The 20,638-nt window shown below is 41.7% G+C and overlaps 1 protein-coding gene across 1 annotated transcript in view; it reads left to right on the top strand.

Annotated features, from left to right (window-relative positions):
• Positions 1–20,638, top strand: part of RYR3 (ryanodine receptor 3) — a 580,573-nt gene that overhangs the window by 222,698 nt on the left and 337,237 nt on the right. The window contains exon 4 of the mRNA XM_062206624.1: positions 18,832–18,906. Within this exon, the coding sequence (XP_062062608.1) occupies positions 18,832–18,906 (75 nt within the window). The remainder of the gene's footprint in view (positions 1–18,831; positions 18,907–20,638) is intronic.

Genomic DNA, 20,638 nt, shown 5'->3' with positions numbered 1-20,638 from the left:
CAGAGGGATTTTCCCACACCAGCCTGATAAAGCGACTGATTGCAAACTCTGATCCAACTTTTAAATTTGTATAAATTTTGGAAATAGTGACCCAATGTAACATCATACCTCAACTTCATATTCTCTCTTTCTCTCTCAGCTTTGAAATGGTCTCAATAGCATGCCTCTTCATCATAGAAAGTAGAGAAAGTGGAGAGTGGATATTGAACCAGATGCTAGCCTTGCAGAACTTCAAGCTTTTCCCAGCGTTGTACATTTCATGGCAGGCTTGACTCCCTAGTCTTGTCCTACATCCTACCCAGGGAGGCCTGGCCCTGTGAGCAATGCCCAGAGACTGGAAGTGGGCTAAGCAGCAGAATACACAGTTCCCTGACCCCAGACAATAGGCCAGGGCTACGAGGAGAGTGAGTGAGTGCTGTTTCCCAGTTAATTGATCCTTACAGATACCCAGACATTTAGGGACAGTAAAGCATCAGTGATAAATAAATTCATGACTTATTAGCTGATTTCAGTCAAAGTCAGCAGGAGAAACAGGTCTGTACAACTCACAGGCTCTCTTAAGACTACAGATTCAAGTTAACCTGCTGCATGGAACTCTAGCTCCTCCTCTCATAACCTCAGCCTGTTCACTTGGCACAAATCCCTTCTGAACTCTCCCAAAGTAGAGCTACATATGCTAGGGTTGCTTCACCTCTAACACTGTGTACTTCATTTGAAGCTTTTCATTAGATTTCTTAGATTGAGCTGTTGCCAGGGCAACCAGGGATGCAGAGTTCACAATGCTAAATCCCTGGTCCTAACAGGTCCACTTCTTATTTTACATAATTTTGTGCTTGTAGAAATGTAAAAACATTACTGGGTGCTGCCAGTCTTCCTCCATTTGTCTATCCATAATTATGGACTCATTGACATATACTTTGTTCTAAATATATTGACTTCATTTTAACACTCCTAACAAACCTCCATGTTTTTCTCTTGTGCATAAGAGACATCACTCAACATTTGGAAAGACTAGTATTTCCAAACTTATCCCCCCTATGTAAAAGAAATCTATTTGTGTCTACCTTTTTTATTTCACTTATGGTCCTTGGCTACTAAAATATAATTTTAACAGAAGAAGAAAAGCCTCAATTATTTTTGATGTCGTGTGCTAAACAATGTTTAAAAATCAGTTGCTTCAATCCTTTCTTGAATAGAGTGTTGTCCCATTGCTATATCTAACTGAATATGTCAAAATAGTCAAGATATTTCTGTATTCCACATTCTTCCATGTTTCATTCGGTAAGGGCTGCTTTAACTGATCCTCAAGTTCTAGCACAAAGCAGAAGATTCTGCTTTATAACATACATACAAGGGTACTTCACAAAATTCCTGGAAGAAAATGGGTAAAAATTTAAATTGATGCGTACTTCTTTAAATAATAAGCATTTACATGAAGTTTTTTTGAATTTGTCATGGATTTCAAAAGTGTATTTGTATCCTTCCAAACCAAAAGGTTCCAAAGCTATAAAAGCTTTAAATACATTCACTGTACCTCAAAGAAGAGTGTTAGGTCAATTTTGATTTATTCCTTACAAATCCCAGTGGGCTCCAGGGTCAGAGATTTTTCCATTTCAGTATTGCAAACCTTCCTGAAGCTAGGTCCAAATGGCTTCATACCATCCAGTGTATAGCTCATGCCACCTTACACAACCTTCAGTCCCAGATGAAGCTCCTCAAGTTTTCAGGCTGGCTTAAGAAAAATTGTGATCCCCAGCTTACTGGGTCACCATGTTAACAAAATCAGTGGCAAGAGCCAAAAATATTATCCAGTGTTATCTTGTCTTCTAAATTGTCTTTCTAGTTTATGAGCTTATTTTATAATCTAGTGGTTGAAAAATTACTCCAACATAGAATCAACATGATTTAAACTAAGAGTCACTGCTGTAAAACAATGTTGGAAACTCACGCGTGCATATATAGTGATGTTTCACACAATGTGTCACCCCATACCTCTTTTAGTATCATCTTAGATTCACAACTTTCTTAAGGTACCCAACAGGTTCCAAAAGACTCATGGATGCTCAGATTCTCCCTGCTGGGTCCAGGAGAGCAGGTGTGAACTGATGTTTTAAGAGATAGGGTACCCTAACCTATCTTAACTTTTGTCACAGGGTATGAAACTGTACAACCCTTTGATATTGCTTTCTCCATTTCACAGAGAATAATGTTACAGACCAGACTCTAGTATTGGAGAAGTACATTTCATTTTCCCTGCCATGACCAATCTCAGCCCAAACTGGAGATTTCTCCATTGGTCTAAGATTGGAGGAGAAAATAGTAGGATAAAAGAAGACATAAATAACATCAGTGACAAAGTGAGACTTTATTTTTCTGAAAAGCAGGAATTTAAAGTTCACAGTGAAAACTCCAACATACTTCTAACTTCCTTTATCCGACCTTATTTAAGTACGAGAACTTATTATCCTGTTGTTTTTATCTTAGGGAACAGTCTCATGTTCCACCACTTAATTGTACTAACTTATCCATTCACTTATTTTTAATGATTGTTTTATTTTATATATTTATTTGAAAGAACAGCAGAAGAGACATCTTCCTTCCACTGGTTTACTCCCTAAATGGCCACAACAGCTACATCTGGGCCAGTTCAAAGCCAAGAGCCTATAACTCTTTCCTGATCTCCCATGTGAGGGGCAGGGGCCCACGTACTTGGACCATCTTCCATTGCCTTCCCAGGTGCATTAGCAGAAAGCTGGATTGAAAATGGAACAGCCAGAACTCAAACTAGGGCTCTGATATGGGATGCTGGTGTTTGAACCAGCAGCCCAACTGCTGAGCCATATCACTGGCCCTGTTCACTTACTTTAAAAGTGTTTATGTAGTGTCTGTTGTGGGCCCTTTACACTCTCTGATTCATAACATAGTTATCTAGGGTGTTAGGAACAGGTTCTTGGCATCTTGAAGCTGTACACACAGTTGTAGGTACATAACTGGACAGTCATCCAGTGACAGTCATACCAGTGACTGTGGTGGGCTCAAGCCAGCCAGTGTGACCTTCTGGCTCTCCCCTTATTGTAGACTCTCACAAATGATTTCTCTTGGATGACCTGTTTGCTCCTTCAGGTTTCAGAAGATCATTCCCAGTCAGCAATGTTGTGGAAAAGGCAGAAATAAGCCACAATGTTCTTTTTGGTACCGAGTTATCAGATTACATTAAAATGGTCACCACCAACCCCTGGGGGAAATGATTGGCTTTTGTTCCCTCTATCCATTGAAGGAGGTGAATGTCAGCACAACTCAGATTTAGTTTTATTTATTTTTGTGGTTTTTTTTTTAACCCCAAATTTTGAACTCAGTGTTTCTGAACTGGCCTCTCCTCCTCTCACAGGAGCTCACTCTGCAGGAGTGCTTTTTTTGTGCCTTCTCCCCTTGCCACAAAGCCCGCCATGGTATCTTGAGCTCAGGGAAAGTCAAGTTTTGCTGTCAGCCCCAGTAGGTTATCCTCTCCATGTCTCTGTGATAAATTTGCTTCCTGCACAATGGGGAGAAAAATAGATCAAGATGGTTTGTGTTTTATCTGGGTCCCCAGCTTCTATTCACAGATCAGCAGAGGAGACTTTTTATAAAAACTTTGATTTTTTCCATCTGATAGAAGAGCTGGTTGGTGGGAGGAACACTTGGACCTAAGCCAGAACTCTGGAAGGTGGGATTTTGAAAGCAGCCATGTGAATAGCACTGCCCAAGTGTTAGATGATTCAAAACAAGATGCTAATCATCCTGCAGACACAGAGGTGGGAGGATGTAAATGAGGATGTGAAATGCTAAGGTACACCCCCAAGGGCTGAGAACCTGCAGGGCACAGAAAACAGTGAGAATGTAGGATGAGAGGTACTGGTTTCAGAGGTGGTTCACTAGTAAGAGAAGTAGCGAAAGTCCCTCTGCCCCTGACCTGCTGCTCTTTGGTGTTAACTCCATCTCTTCCCAGGTCTCCTAGAGTACAGGCATGTGGGGGAAGGAGGACAGGCCAAGAAGGGTCCAGTTGATCATTGATGTGATGAGATGGACAGATGAGGGTTGAACACGGCGGGCCTGGAACTCTTCCTCTGTCAAGCTTGAGTTGCCTAAAGTCTTGACCACACATGGATTTTGCAGTAAGGATTGGTGGCTTTTCCTCTTTCACATAGGTAGCAGCAGAGCTGAGAGAGGCAGAGGGGGTTGAACGTTAGTGCTAAAGCTATCAAAGACCAAGGGAAGCTGTCCTATTTGTTCTCGCGTCTGTGGACTTCTGGAGGAATATTAAAAGGAAAGTCAATCAGGAGTCCAGAAGCATGCTTCTGAGAACAGAAGCAGTTTGACTATAAGCCTCTTGTTAATTACATGCATGGAGGGTCCAGTGTGACTGGGGAGGTCCTAGGGTGGTGACTTTCAAGCCTGGCAGTACATCATTTTAGCTGGCAGCCTGGGCCCTAATGCATACCCACCAAATGAAAACCTTAGGAAAATGACTCAGAATTTTGTGTTTTTTTCTCGTTTCATTATCCACTGGTGATTCTGGACCATAGCTGAGAAGGAGGGTCGAGGGTCACTTCTGTGGAATGAATGCGTGAGAGAGACACTTAATGATGCAGTTACCCACAGAACAACAATTTAGACCATGAACAGGCTCAAGGTATTGGGTGCACCTGTTCTGTCCATCCATGGGTTACACATACACAAAACACCCGAGAGTTTCTCCATTCAAGGTCCCGTACTTTAGAAAAAAAAATATTAAGCAGTTTGTTTCATTTGGGAATACAAACTTGGCTCCAGGCTTGTTACAGGGAATGTAAAGAGAACAAGATGAGTCAGTCTCCATCCAGCAGGATCATCCCTACTGGGATAAGTACAACAGGGACTGAGCATTGAAAACCACAGAAAGAGGTTGGCTGAAAGAAGACAATTCAGGATAATGAAACAACAGACTTAAGGTATGTAGAAAAGAGGGAGTAGGATCAGATAGCAAAATGTAATAAGGATGAACTTCTACCTTATAGTCCACAAAGGTAGAAAGAGAGAGGTTTGTATACAGTAGGACTCAACTGGAATTCTATGACAGAACCTTACTCCTATTTTATTATCTGTAAATTCCCAATATAAGCAGTGATTTTTTTAAAAATAGAGAAAGTATAGGTTAAAAAGTGTTCAATTTCTCATGTCAAGGTAGCCTGACCTTTCACATGTTAGACTTTCTGTAGGAAATACTCATACATTACGTGAGTGAAGGGAAGTGCTAGAGCAGGCTTCTTGGTCTGGCCTCATGTGGCCACTGGCCCTGCCGTTGTGTGAGAGGCCCAGTGCATAACGAGGAGCATGAGTTTGTTTTCCAGAACAGCACCTGGAGAACACACTGGACTCACAGCATCTCTTTATGTAAAGAATGAACTTGGCAAGGTAAGATTCGTAGAATTCAGCCTATTAACCTAAGAGAAAGGGGATGGGGGACTCAGAGGGGAAAAATGCCTCACCTCTTTCCAAACCATACTTGTCATCAATCTAAATGTCATTAATACCCTGACAAACATCTCCTCTCGATCTGCTCTTTTAGAAAGAAGCATAGAAGAAATATGGGTTAGAACTGAAGTTGGGGCTCTATGGTTTCCCAGTGGTATCTATGTTCAAAGAAAGGCACAGACGTCCACTGGCTGACCCCACGCCCAACTCTGCTGCTACGTTTACTCCTCTTGACAGGAATTCTCATCCTTCTGTTTCATCAGCAGTGTTCATAAAATTCCAGGCCCAGTGGGAACCTCAAGCAGTCAGTTTGTTCCTCAGTTGTGGGTTTGGAATGGAAGGGCAAGAAAATTGTTGTACAAGACTACTTAGGTTTTCATAGTCAGAAATTTATTTTTATAAATTTGGAGTGCAGGAGATTCCTTGGTTGTCTTCAGATGTGCATTCATGGTTTAAGCCTGTACACATCCAAGGGCTCTTCATTTATGCTGTGTAAGTACCCACAAGACAGAATCATGTCTGGGTTTCCATAATGGATCCTGATAGTCCCCAACTTGTCTGAACCACCTCGGATTTTACTTACCACACAGGTTCAATTTGTGCAAACCAGAAGCCAGGTAGGTGTTATCCTGGAAGAGATTGCTTTACTGCTGTGCAGGTCCTTGCTGCAAATGATGCTCATGACCTGGAATTTACGGTTTCTCAAATTAGGCTTCGGCCTTTCATCCCTTTGTCCTGAAATACTTCCATATGACTGTGAAGTTAATAATATAAATGAAAAAGAGGTCGCACAGCCTTCTTGTCCAGGAAAAGTAAGTCTGGACACTTTGAAAAGAGAGAGGTGGCTGCATTCAATACATGATAAAGTGAGGGAATTGTGAATTTGACATTCAGAGGTGGGTGGTGGGGAATGATTGAGTTGGATTTGTGTGTTCCCCACTTTGTGGCAAAATATACATACTTGAAAAATAAAGAAAAGGAGGACAACCCTTCTGTGCATTGCTTTTAGAGTCCCCTTTTAGGGAGAAGACAGCAGTGAGGGTGTGGAAAGTGCTCTCTGGAGGTGTGGTCACACCACCACCCTTGCTACAAGATCACGGTGGCAGACAGAGCCATGGCTGTCACAGGTCCTTTGCAGCCACTTTCTCCTTCAGTGGGGTAAGGGATTTCTTATTGTGCCTCGAAGCTGCTTACATTTGGGTCTGTCTTTTCAGTAAGTTAACTGCTAGTTTACCAAGTAAGACTGCATGATCACTGACTTTGGGGAAGTGGATCTGTCTGATGCAACATCTTTCTCCTCTTTTCTGAACTTCCTTAAAATCCTCTTTTATGATTTCAGCTTCCAGCAATATCTCAGAGAGGCCTGTGAAGAGTGCCAAGGGTATGACAGCCTTCTGTCCTCAAGTGCACTCGTCTTGAGGCTGAGCTGCCCCACACTTACCTGAGGGATTTCTGAGAAAGCTCTTCCGAGTCCTATCACAAAGCTTTCTGTAGCTCAGGCACCTCTGACTTGTGGCTTTAGATTCATACTAACCACCTTATTATGGGAAGAAAAAGTCAAGGTGTCAAATTTAAAGAATAATACCTTATGTGGGTGCCATGTTTTTATATCAGCATGGAGAGACAGCAGGAGTTAAACAGCATCCTGGTTCAGCCCAGGAAAACAGGGATTTGGCAATCACCTTACTGAGGACTTAAGTATAGTGACCGCCCCCCCCAAAGCTGGAGAAATGAGGTGAGTGTTGGTCTCCTCAGGATTTCCCATCTTCTGGACACTGGGATGGCTGTTGTCTACCTACTGAATCCCTGGTGCCATAATCACTGCCTTCAACTCTAGTTGCAAGTCATACTCATCAGCCATGCACCCCTCCCACATGGACTACACTTCTCTAAATTCCAGTGTGTACAAGATCCTTCTTTACAGGCTAGCATTGTGGCTTAACAGGTTAAGCTGCTGCCCATGATGCCGGCATCACATATAGGCACTGTTTGGTGTCCTGGCTGCTCTACTTCTGATCCAGCTCCCTGCTAATGTGCCTGGGAAAGCAGTGGAGGATGGCTCAAGTGCATGCTTCCCTGCACCCATGTGGGAGACCAGGATGAAGCTCCTGGCTTCAGCCTGCCATTGGGGCAATTTAGGGAGTGAATCACAGAAGGAATATTGCTTGCTTGCTCACTTTCTGCCTCTCCCTCCTCCTCACTGTAATTCTGCCTTTCAAATAAATAACAAACCTTTAATAAAGCTTTTCAAAGATAAATTAATAGTTAAATGAAGACTTGTTTAACTGTCATTAGAAAGGAAAGTCCCTGTTACTAGAAGCTTACAATCAAGACCCGTTTGCAAAATATGTCATCAAATCCTTCAATGTTGTAGGTTTTTTAGTTTTTTAATTTTAATCAGTTTTTAACAGATTCAGTGCGATTTGTAAATACAAGTCTAACATGATACTCCCTTCCTTCTTCCCTTTCTCCCTTCCCCTCTCTCCCTCCCACCTTCCTTCCTTCTCCCTTTCTCTTTTTTTAAAATTTCATAAATAGCATTTTAAAATTTACATTACAGTAAAAATGGTTACTACTTCACTGAATAAGAAGTTTAACAAGTGAAAAGCAAAAAGACTAGTGGGAATATAGACAAAGGCTATAAACAGTAATTGGATGGAAAAATGACCATTTCACCATATACAGTAAATTTTAAAGTAATCACAGATCATTAAAACTATAGTATAACATTTTTTAAAAGATTTATTTATATGAAAGGCAGAGTTAGAGACATATTTTCCATCTGCTTTCACTCACCAGATGGTCATAGTGGCTGGGCCTGGGCCAGTCTGAAACCAGGAACTTCTTCTGGATCTCCCACGTGGGAACAAGGGCCAAGTTGGGCCATCTTCTGCTGCCTTCCCAGGAACATTAGCAGGGATGGATCAGAAGTAGAGCAGCAGGGGCTCAAAGTGGCACCCACATAGGATGCTGGTGCTGTCAGTTTTATCCGCTACACCACAGCGCCAGCCCCAGGAGTACAATATTTGTCAAACCATTGGTTTGACGAAGGTATAAAACAAAGTTTTATAAAACTATATTTGCAGCATACATTTCTTTTTTCTTTAATTTTAGTTCCACAGATAAGGGAAACACCTAATATTTGTTTTTCTGGGTCTGGCTTAACATCCATGCCCCCCAGTTGTGTCCATTTTGTTTCAAATGGTAGAATTTCATTTTAATTTATAGCTGAATAATATTCCATTGTGTATATACACCATATTTTCTTCACCTGATGATGGACACCTTGGTTGAGTCCAAATTTTCGCTATTGTGAACAGTGCTGCTATAAACATGATAGATTATATGTACATTGGGTATATACCCAGTAGTGGGATTGCTCGAGCTTTTGGCAAGTCTATTTCTAGTTTTTTAAGAACTCTCCACACTATTTTCCACAGGTGATGCACTAATTGACATTCCCAACAACAGTGTCTAAGTATTCCCCTTTGTCCACATCCTCGCCAGCATTCCTCACTCTAGGTGTTTTGGATTTTAGTCATTCTGACAGCGGTGAGGTGATATCTCACTGTGGTTTGAATTTGCATTTCCCTTGATGTTCTATTGAGTATTTTTTATGTTATTGGTTGGCCAGTTGTATTTCTGCTTTTGAGAAATACCTGTTGAAGTCCTTTGCCACTTCTTAATTGGATTAGGTGTTTTTTGTTTAAGTTGCTGATATATTTGGGATATTAATCCTTTGTCAGATAGGTGATTTGCAATTCTCTTTTCTGTCAGATGTCTCTTCTCTCTATCAATCATTTCCTTTGGTGTTTGACACAGAACAGTCTCGTCTATCCCAGCTGCCAGCCCTCTGAGAAAAGTGGATCATTTGAGAGTGGGGCCTTGAGTGTTTGGCCAGGGAGTGGTGATGGTCTGGCTTGCTGGATAAGGGAAGGGTAGACTTGAGATTTGAAGGCTGAGGGAGGCCACATAGAGAATCAGAGAGTAATTCCTGTAGAACCAAACCCCCAGATATGAGTGGAATGTGCACAAATGGCAGTCACGGTGAACTACTGTGGCAAGAGATCTTTCCTGGTGCAGTCTGTAGCTGAGCCTGAGCTGAGGGATGCTGAACCTGAAGGACCCATAAGGAGGCGCTGAGAGGTCCTGAATGAAGCCAGCTTCTCTGAAGCTTGCAGGTAACACCACTGCAGGGCTTGAGTCTGGAATCAGTATCTGAAAACAAGCCTGCTAGATCACTGTCCCCATCCATCCTTCATACGGGTAATTTATCAAGAACCCTGACAAGTCAGTTGCACTCCAAAGAAACTTAAGTGGTTTTGTTTTTCTTCCAGATAAACAGGGAGGGACACAAAAAGAATGAACACTTTCTTATCTACTGGTTTACCCACCCCGCCACCCCCACATCCAATGCCCACAACAGCAAGGGCTGGACCAAGCCAAAGCCAGAGCCATGAACTCAATCCAGGTCTCCCACATGGTCTCTCAGGGCACACATGAACATGAACCTGTAATTGGAAGCAGAGCTGAGACTTGAACCCACTCTGCTGTTGGTATCCCACCCAGCATTATAACTGCTACTCCAAACGCCTGCCAAGCGACTAGATTGAACAGAAACACTGCAGTAGTATTCAATTCTTTTAAACACAAGCAGCATGTTGTTGTCCCCTTGATATGTATGCCTTTATTAAAATGATGATGTGGTAATGGTGTAAAAGAAAAACTCGGAAAAGGAAAAAGTCCAGTGGCTCTGCAACCAAATAAGTGACTATTTCATTTTTATAGGTTTCCTTGTCATTTGTACATATAAAGTAGTCCTAAGCATTTTGTATTCTACTTTTTTCACAGTAGCATATCATCAACATATTTCTGCTTCCACATAGTCTCTGTAATTGCCTTCCTTAATAGCTATGGAACAGAACATCCTGAAGAAGCTCCATGATTTACTAGACAATATTTGCTATTGGATATTCAGGTTCTTTCCAGGCTGTGTGTTTTGTTGCACCGATTATAATGCTCTTATCACAACTTTGTGCATACTTTTCTGCTTCTCTTGAATTATGCCCAGTAGTAGAATTACTACAGCAAAGGTTATGGACTTCTTTATGGTTCTTCTTTATATATTGCCATATTGCTTTGCAAAAGAGTTGTACTCAATGCCACCTTGCACAAGATCACATCAGCTCAATTGCAACACTGACAACATTAAGTTTTCCCCCATTTTTGCAAATTTCATAGATGTCAAATGATACCTCAAGATTGCTTTAATTGTCATTCCTCTTTTTACTTGAAGAGATGAAATATTTTCCAAATGTATTAACTTTATTCTGATATGAATTATTTATTCATATCCTTTGCATAAATTCTTTGTTTGAGGCTTATTCTTTTCATAAATTTCAGTGAGCTGTTTAACCCTTTCTACTAAATGTCAGCATTTCCATTCGTCTTACCTAGTTTCTGTTGCTGTAGCAAGACTGGTTATTTATAAAGAAAAGCTAGGTTATTTATAAAGAAAAGCTGTTTATTTGGGCTCACAGTTCAGGAGGCTGATATAGCACCAGCATCTTCTTGGTTTCTATTGAGGGCCACATGCTGCTCCATCTGTGTTAGAAATGTGAAAGGGCAAGCAGGCCATGTGTGAGAGAGAAACCAAGAGAACTAGGGGAAGAGGCAAAACTTACTTTATAATTAACCTGCTCCACATTAATTCCTTTGTTAAGGGTGGGGCCCCTGTGATGACCCACTTACTACCTCTCAACACTGTTGCATTTGGAACCCAGACTCAACTGTGAGTTTTGATAGGAACAACCCATACTACAACCATAGCACCGTTTTCTGAAGTTCAGTGATTTGGGTACAATTGTATCTGTTTTATTTATTTATTTATTTGACAGGCAGAGTGGACAGTGAGAGAGAGACAGAGAGAAAGGTCTTCCTTCTCTGTTGGTTCACCCCGCAATGGCCGCTGTGGCCAGTGCACTGCGGCCAGCGCACCATGCTGATCCGAAGCCAGGAGCCAGGTGCTTCTCCTGGTCTCCCATGGGGTGCAGGGCCCAAGCACTTGGGCCATCCTCCACTGCACTCCCAGGCCACAGCAGAGAGCTGGACTGGAGGAGGAGCAACCGAGACAGAACCGGCCCCCCAACCTGGACTAGAACCCGCTGTGCCGGTGCCGCAGGTGGAGCATTAGCCTATTTTACAAGTACATCTATTACTTCAAAGGATGGATAAATAGAGGGTCTCTAAAGGATGTAGACTATGTGTTCTATTCCATATTAGTTCTAGAACTTAACTTTAAAATATGTAACTCTAAAAGCATCCTTCAAAAAGTTAATGGTAAAGAATTTTTTAAATCCATCCATAGATTTTTTATAAAGTACAATTTCCATGAAATTTATGAAGACCCTTAACATATACAATTTCAAGATGTTTTCTACTAAAATAAACATCTGTTCCATTTGCCATGAACTTTTGAAGTGCCTTCATATTATTCACCCAGAACCCATCCATTTATGTTTTCTGTGGATCTTACAGAATGCTGTTCATATCACAGAGGTGTATGCTTCAAGACCTGTCTCCTGCTGTACTGAAAAATATGCATAATCGTATGTCACATCTTTATAGAGTCAGGTCTGTGTATGGACTGCCTATATTGTGCTATATTATTCCTTTGAATCACTCCCAGAGTCAACTAAATAATTTTGCTCATAACATTTCTTAAAACTTGGTTCCTTTTCAGCATAAAAATTTCTTATTGTTTATATTTTCAGATTAATCATTATTAGCAATTTTGTTGAGTTTCTAAATATTCCGTTGGTATTTCAATGAAAATCATGTTAAATTTGGAAGTTAAATTTAGGAAAGCAAGCATTTACACACATGCCTATTCTCTTTCTATAGCTGGGTACATATTTCCATTTCATCAAATCAAGTTTTATTTTATACAGTAAAGTTTTTTTGATTTTTGCTTTTAAGTGTTCCATTCACCTCCACACGTTCCTAAACACTTAGTACTTTGTAGCTATCATGAGTATACTCATCATGTTTCCTAATTGAATACATCAGGTTACTTAATTTTGTTTGTTTTTGCAATAGCAAAAATAATACCTAATAAGGTATTATTGTTTTTACTTTATAAAGCAGCATTATTATTTCATCATCACTTGTATCAAAAGAAGTGCAAACCTCCTGGATCATGCCAGGGGGCCCCAGCATGTTCAGGAAATGTTTTTGTGTGGCCCTCTAGATAGAAAGACCTCTTTCTTGGATATCCTAAAGAATGGAATAGATGTGACATGTGGAAGGAAGAGAGAACTGTAGCACACACATTCATGTGCAGCCTATGGCAGTATACCCTGCAAGTCCTCCCAGGAACATGGCCACTGAAGCTTGTCCCTTCTATTACTTTCAGCCTGGAGCCTGGGAATATTACTTAGACCCTTGGATTCTCGAAGTGCAACTTAGATCTCTAAGCCATCCTTATGATCTGAAACCCTAAATTCTTAAAGCATTTGTGGGTGGCTGGAGAGAAGCAGAGTTGCCCCCCCCCCATTTGCTGAATCTGGTTTATCCTACTGGTAGTTAGTGTCATCTAGGAACCACCAAAAGAAGTGTCTGTTACAGAAGTCCGTGTTGAAATTATAAGTGATATTATTGAACTAGTGATCTAGGGAAGCATTTTCCCTCTGGACATGACATCAGAGCCTTTCACCACCTTCTCCCTGGCCTTCCCACATCCTGAGAGTCCCAAATAGTCTCCTCTGTCAGTGGTGACAGCCGAGGTCACTCATGGCAGGGACAGGATTTCATCCTTAGGAAGTCTTGGTATTCAGGTCTAGACCTCCTCATGAGGAAGTCCACACAGTTCTCTGTGTATCACATATCCTTCCCGAAATGCTGCTCCAGAATTAATATCAGAGAAAAGAGTTAATAGAATTTGTAGTAAGACCCAAATTCAACCCCAGCCTCACTGCTTATAAGCCAACCATGGGAAAGTGTCTTAAATCCTCTATAACTCCTCTTTCCCATCTGTTAGATGGAGACAAAAGGAACACCTCCTCCAGTTATTTGTTCATTCAAGAATTAGTTCGTGTGTACCACCTATGTTCTATGCACTGATAAAAATGACAGTGATATGTCAATGGATACAACGAAGACCCTGTGTTCGTGGGACTTGTGTTCCTGGGGTAGGAAAGGTAAATGTGTCTTTAAAAATAACATGATTTCATATCGGTTAAATACAGTGAAAAGCAGTAAAACCAAAAAATGTCGTAGAGTAGGAGCATTCTTACAGAATGGGTGATTGGCAAAGACTTCTCTAATGATAAGAGAACTGAATGAATAGTGGAAATTAGTCATAAGGATGTGGAAAGAAGAGCTCTCCAACCAGAGGGACACACTTGTGTAAAGGCCCTGTGGTGGTAATACACGTGTCTGAAAAACAGAGGAAGACTCATTCTAGACCAGAGGGAGTAAGAGAAAGTGCTGTTGGTGGGTGAAGTCAGAGTTTGAGGAATTGGGCCCTATACTGTAGAGATTGGCAAGCTACAGCTTACAGGCCAAACCCAGCCTATAGCCTAAACCATGCCTACAGCCTTCTATGTAAGAATGATTTTTAAATGTTGAAGTTGTTTAAAATAGAGGATTATATGACAGAGATCATAGTTGGCCTGAAAAGCCTACACTATTTGCTGTCTGGCCTTTTATGGAGAAAAATTACCAACTCCTGATGCAGGACCTGGAGTGAGGACTTTGTACTAAGTGTTACAGGAAGCCATTGTTGGTTTTGAGCAGGAAAATAGTGCAATGACCTCCAGTTTTAAAAGAAGGGCAATGACTGCCGTGTCAGCTTGGGCTGTCAGAGGAGGAAGGGGCAGAGCTGGGAGCACAGTTATGATCGTCCAGGCCACAGAGTGCACTAGGCTGGCAGCAGCAGGGTGCTGAGCAGTTGGATACAGACTGTGTTTTGAAGGTGTCACGAGAAGATGCTTTGGATTGACTGTGGGGTTTGAGAGGAAGAGAGGAGTAAGAATGACTCCAGGACTATGGGTCAACTCACCCCTCCTCATGCAGTCATGGAAACAGAATGAAAGATCTCTTCTGCCCCTATGGCTTGACCCTTCCGTTTGGGTTCCCTTTCTAAGGTAGAGCTTTAACAGTGACACTCTTCTTTCAAAAGCCTACTCCAGTGTCCTGTCAGCCATGGAATAAAGACAACCCTCTGAGCCCAACAGTCTTAGCCCTGCGTGTTCAGACTGCCTGGTACCTACATCCTAGCTTGTTTCCAACCGTTCCTTTCACTGACTCCAACACTACGGTGAATGGTTTGCAGGTTCCCACATGCACTTCAAGTTCTCCAATTTTCTTAGCACCAATATGAGTACTTTAAGTGTCTATAGAAAATGAAATTAAAATTCAGGTTTGTTTTGATGCCAAAGATAATTTGAAATTGAAGCATATGGGCAGTCTTCAAAAAGTTCATGAAGAATGTGTGTTACGAAAAAACCATAAATGGATTTCAAATAGTTTTTGTACCAAAATAAACATCTTTTAAACATATTCCCCAAACTTCAAAATTAATTTTGGAGAGACAAAAAGACAAACAGATTGACAGAAAGCTTTCTCATTTTGGCCCATGCCCCAAATGCCCACAATGACTGAGGCAGGGCACAGAAACCCAATCCAGGTCTCCCATCTAGGTGGTGGAAACCCAATCACTTGAGCCATCAGCACTGTCTCCCCAGGTCTACATTAGCAGGAAGCTAGAATAAGGAGCCAGAGCTGGGTGTCAAACTTGGGTGCTCTGGTGTGAGACACAGCACCTTAACTTAACGGCCAGGCTGAATACCCACCCCTTCACAAACTCTCTGAACTACCTTCATCCTTGTCAGCAGTCCTACCAGAATATTCTGGTCTACCCTTTTAATTATTTCTTAGAATACCCTCTTTGACCTGAGTGCTTTTCAATACTCTTTATCTTCACTTCTTTTAGTGGATATACTGTTTTGATTTGTACCTTGATTTTTATGATACACTAGACTTATCTTACCTACCAAAACACAGAAATCGAGATAGTGTAGCATATGGTTAAGTGTCTTTGTCTTTGTTAAATCTTGACTTTACATTTGAACCTATATGGTTTTTAGCAAGGTAATTAATCTCTCTAAGCCCCAGTTTGCATGGCTCTAAAAAGGGGATGATTAATATAGTCATTCTGAAGTGCTAATGAAGACGATAAAATGAGGTGATTCCTGTATAACACTTAGCCTGCTGTCATGTGATTGGAGGTCATTAAGTCCAAGCTATATCAGTTAATCTCTATGAAGAAGCTAAGGAAGTATCTCCTATCAGATTCTTACCTGTGCGTTGTACACTCGTTTTGCATATGTTAGGTAAATGAGGATGCTATAAAACTTAGAAGCAAATAAGCTCAGGTTGTAGTGTTAACCCCAGTTTCAAATGCTACCATCACCACATTAGCTGTGAAACATAAGGCAGGGCCAGCATTGTTTAAAGGGTAAATCCATCCCCTGTGATGCCAGCATTCCCTATGGGCACTGGTTTGTGTCATGGCTGCTCCACTTCCAATCAGGCTCCCTCCTAATGGCCTGGGAAAAGGCAAGGGAATGACAAGTACCTGGGCCCCAGAAATCCACTTGGGAAGCCCAGGAAGAAGCTCCTGGCTTCAGCATGGCACAGCTCTGGCTGTCGCAGCCATTTGGGGAGTGAAGCAGCAGATGGAAGATTGAACTCTGTTTTTGCTCTCTCTCTGTCCCTCTCTCTGTAACTCTTTCAAATAAAGAAAATAAATCTTTTAAAAAAATAAGGCAAGATACCCTATTTGAACATCATATCCCTCACATGCACGATGAGGGCAATCACTCTACCTTAAGAAGTTGAAGATGAGCTCCAATGGTTTGTAAAGCACCTAACAAGTGCTGTGGCACCCAAAGATAGTCAGCACCATGATGACAGTGGTCAGAGGCTCTGCAGGAAAAGCTCTGTGCCATTCTAGCATTGAAGGGGATTATTCTCTTCAGTCACTGGTTTCTAAAGTGTGGTCTCTGGACCAGCAGCATCAGTGACACCTGGGACTCGATAGAATTACACATTTTCAGGCCTCATGAAGCAGTGTGGGCCTGGAGTTCAGGTGATTGTGATGTACAGCCATTTTTGAGAACCACTGCCTTCGAGAAGGGAGAATCTGGGGTGTGAATGCCCACAGAGAGGATGCCAGGGTTCTGCTCAGGGACTTCATATACAATCCAAGTGCGGCACTTAAGTCCTCTGATTTTGTGGTTGCACCATCAATAAGGGACATGAGGTCTCAGTGGTGCCAGAGAAGGAGAGGAGCACAAGTTCTTCAGTACTGCATTTGAGGTCAGCAACTAATTTTTTTTAAGATTTAAGAGTAAAACAGTCAGAAGGGAATGAGGGCTCTTCCATCTGCTAGTCCACTCCCCAAATACTCAGAATAATTGGGATTAGGATAGTCTGAAGCCAGAAATCATCCAGGTCTTCCATGTGGGTGGCATGAACCTAAGCACGTTGGCCATCATATGCTACCTCCCAGGCTCATTCGCTGGAATGCTGGTTCACAGCCCAGAGTAGCCAGGACTTGAACCAGGCACTCTGATATGGGATGCAGGCAACCTAAGGAACAGCTTAACCTGCTCTATTGCAATGCCCACCTCTCAGCAGCTGTTGAATCTTGACTTCTGTTGGAGGAAGATGTGATCCATGGTTAACTACAGGCAACACAATTCAGTCATTTAACTTGACACGTAGGACTGATTCAGGAATATAAGCCATCAGGAGTCATCCTTTAACTTGTAATAACAGAAGTGTATCAGGACAATTTCAGTTATTCTGAAAAGATGTGAAAATTATTTAGTATGTCTAATTTTAACATGAGCTGTTGACACATTTATAAACATAGAAATCAACATTAGTGCAAATGATTTCAAGAAAATTGGAAACATTATGAAGAGCACTATAATTCTGACACATTATTAGTCTAGAGAACAGTTACATATATCCATAGCTGTGAGAGGGGAAAAAGCACAGTCATGTTTATATTTATATTTAATTACAACATTTGTCTTTTTCCTTTAGGCTTGTTGTGTGACATGAGAACCCATCTCTTTGATAGAATGATTCTGTTAATCCAAATAGAGTTGAAATAAAATTACTGAAAATATCACCTGATTTCCCTTCCTCTGCATTGCTCTTTGCTGTGATTGGAGGGTGGACGTGGGACAGGAGCAAAATCTCAGACAGCCTTTTGGCTGCCAGTCTAGAGCTCTGCCTAAAGTGGGCTCCATAAAAGATGCCTTTGAAGCATAGAAGGAAAGTATTAGAATTTCTCTCAGTAATCAATTCCTGTCTCAGTCTGTGTGTCATCGTTTTGTGCACATTTGTAGAAGGGAGGGCCTATGCTCAAATATTTGTTCCCCAAATGGGTGTATGAGCAAAGAACTTGGACTATCCCAGGACAGGTTAGCACCAGGAGGAAAGACTTAGGTAAGAGGATAAAAACATTCATGACAGAAAATTCTAAAACTTTCTGTAGATTTTGGTTTTCCAAGCTACCTACTCACCTATAACTAGAACAGATTACAGTTTTGTCCCATGTCTGAGATACTCAGTTCAGCACAGTGATGTGTGAAACCAATTAAGGGGAGAAGTAAGGAGCAGACACAAGTGGCTCCCTTTCATGCCTCCTTTGCCCACTCTTTGGGCAGCCACTGAGCAAACAGAGTGGAGGTGCCTGGGAGGCAGAGAAGACACCCAGGAGATCTCTCAGCTGAAGGGTCTGTTTCTAGTTAGCATTTTAAAGTCCCAAGTCTTAGTGCCATCTCTCATTGGTGAGATCTGTGTAAAAAGGACCCAGTTAAGTGAGTGGGCAGAAGCTACAATGTCTGAAAGGGTGCAGAGGGTGACAGTTCATCTGCCCGCCGCTAGGCTGTAGTTACATCACGTGTGTTTCTCTCTCTCACTCTGAATGCTTCTGCGAAGTTTCAAAGGAAGGTAAGCAGTACCTATGTCATTCACATGCTTCTCTGGTGGAGCAGCCCTGTTTCTGCTGATCCTGGGCAGGGCCGTATCTGAGGAGAGGTTTGTCCTCCATGCCCCCTCCCAAGGATGTTGCATGGCTGTGGTCCTGAGTCTCCTGCCCATCGGCCGGTCACTTGCTTCTAGAATGAATTCCTTGGTAGCTTTGCCGTGGGTCTTTTCCTTGTAGTCTGTTTCCCAGAATTCTTGTGCCGCTTTGCTGTCAGGGAAGCCTCATGTGATGTGTGCTGACACTCTCCCTCCCCCCCACCTTCGTTCCCACAGGCAGCACAAGGAGGGGGCCACAGGACTCTGCTCTATGGCCACGCCATTCTTCTGCGCCACTCTTTCAGCGGAATGGTAAGCACATCTGCATTTCTGCTTCACCGTTTAAGGAGGAGGCCAAAGGTGAAGGAAGGGGGAAGAAAACAGGAAACCAACAATGCCAGGTTAGCTCCAGTCCAGGAATGAATTATATCGCATTTTTGTTTTAGCGTTTCCTTCATCAATAGCTCAGATTCAATTATATGTTTGTGTTTGACTAGTGTCTGACACACTCTCCTCTCCAAGAGGAAAAGAGCCATGTAATTTTTTAATTTCACTAACTCTGACTATGCCAGCGACAGCATTTGACGTATTAGATGCTCAATAAATATTTGTCAAATTTAGGAATGATCCAATGGGCCATAGAGTAGCTGATTTCTTTAATATACAAGGATAACCAGCTTAGAAGAGAAAAATTAATCACATGGGGTTTGTCTGATATTTCTCCTCTTTTACCTAGCTAAAGAAATGGACTTATATGTGTTGCCTTCAATTCTGGAAGCATTAGAAGGTACTCTGTTAATCCAGAGGCAGGAGAAAGATAACAGCCACAGAAACCTGATCAGGCTACTGCTAATCAGGTTCCTAGAAACAGAATTAACCACAATGATGATAACACAATGTAACTTGAAGCCAACTCATGAGTTCTAAATAAATAGAGCTTGTAAAATACTGATACTGCAGATCTTTGGCAAGGAGTATTAAGACTATCATGATCTCCCTCAAGTATAGTAAGTGCCACTCTACATAGCATTTACTCTCTGTGCCTGAGTGTGTCCCCCAAACTTGCTGTCAGTGTAAGGGAGATTTGTCTTCTTTCTCTAGCCTAGTGGAAAATGGATGCATTAATTCAAGACTTTATTTTCACACATTTACACCTGCAACATGAAGCAAAGTTCTTCTCAAAGCTTAAAGTATCAAGTTGGCAGCAGGATCAGCAGCTGCCTCTTAAATAATTTATTTATTGCAGCATTTTTTTTTTCTGAGTACTGGTAAGAAGTTGACCTTTTCAGCTTGAATACACATCTGTTGTAGTCATTCATGGCAAAAGACAAAGCAAAAATGACCAAATGGAAGTTTGTATGAGTGGGAGATGGGGATATTTTAATTGGGGTTGGTAGGGGGGTACTTTATTCCCTGTCGACCTCTGGTTTTGAGAGATGATCATTTATCTTTCTGATTCTGCCGCTTCCACTAAGATTCATAAAACCCAACACTTCTCTTTTTCTACTTAAATTGGGTAAACAAAACTTTAAATAGCACACTGCTCCTGGCTTCTAAAACTCAAGCTAGCATCCTGGTAGAAATGTGAAGGCTTATGTTATTCATCATGAAGTTAACCCCTCCTAGAGAGTCCCATCAGCTCCCTCTGGCTAATTCCTCCTAAGAGCAGATCTGGGAATAAGGCCTGTGACGTAGGATTCTGTAGAAGGCAGTGATTTTCTGTCTCTGTCTTACAGGCTTTAGAAGTACAAGCACAAAGCGCATCCCAAGTGCATTCCTTCCTCCCACTTGAGGATGTGCCACTGTGGCCATCATTAAATTAATTTAAAAGTCATTTTGAGGTTTCACTTGCACATGTATTTTTATAATCAGAAAAATAAGCATTATAAAAGTTATAAATCCCGTGAGAAAATTCAAAATTAGAAAATAAATAGAAGTGAAGGGATCATCCAGGGCTTCCTGCCCCTACCCTCATGTAAAGACAACTTCTGTTATTTTGGTGTAAATCCTCTCAGTGTGATTTCTAGGCATTTACATGTAACTA

Source organism: Lepus europaeus, chromosome 11, assembly GCF_033115175.1.
Source record: "Lepus europaeus isolate LE1 chromosome 11, mLepTim1.pri, whole genome shotgun sequence".
Taxonomy (NCBI): Eukaryota; Metazoa; Chordata; class Mammalia; order Lagomorpha; family Leporidae; genus Lepus; species Lepus europaeus.
The sequence above is the reverse complement of the archived record's forward strand: the minus strand, read 5'-3'. Positions and strand labels throughout refer to the sequence as shown.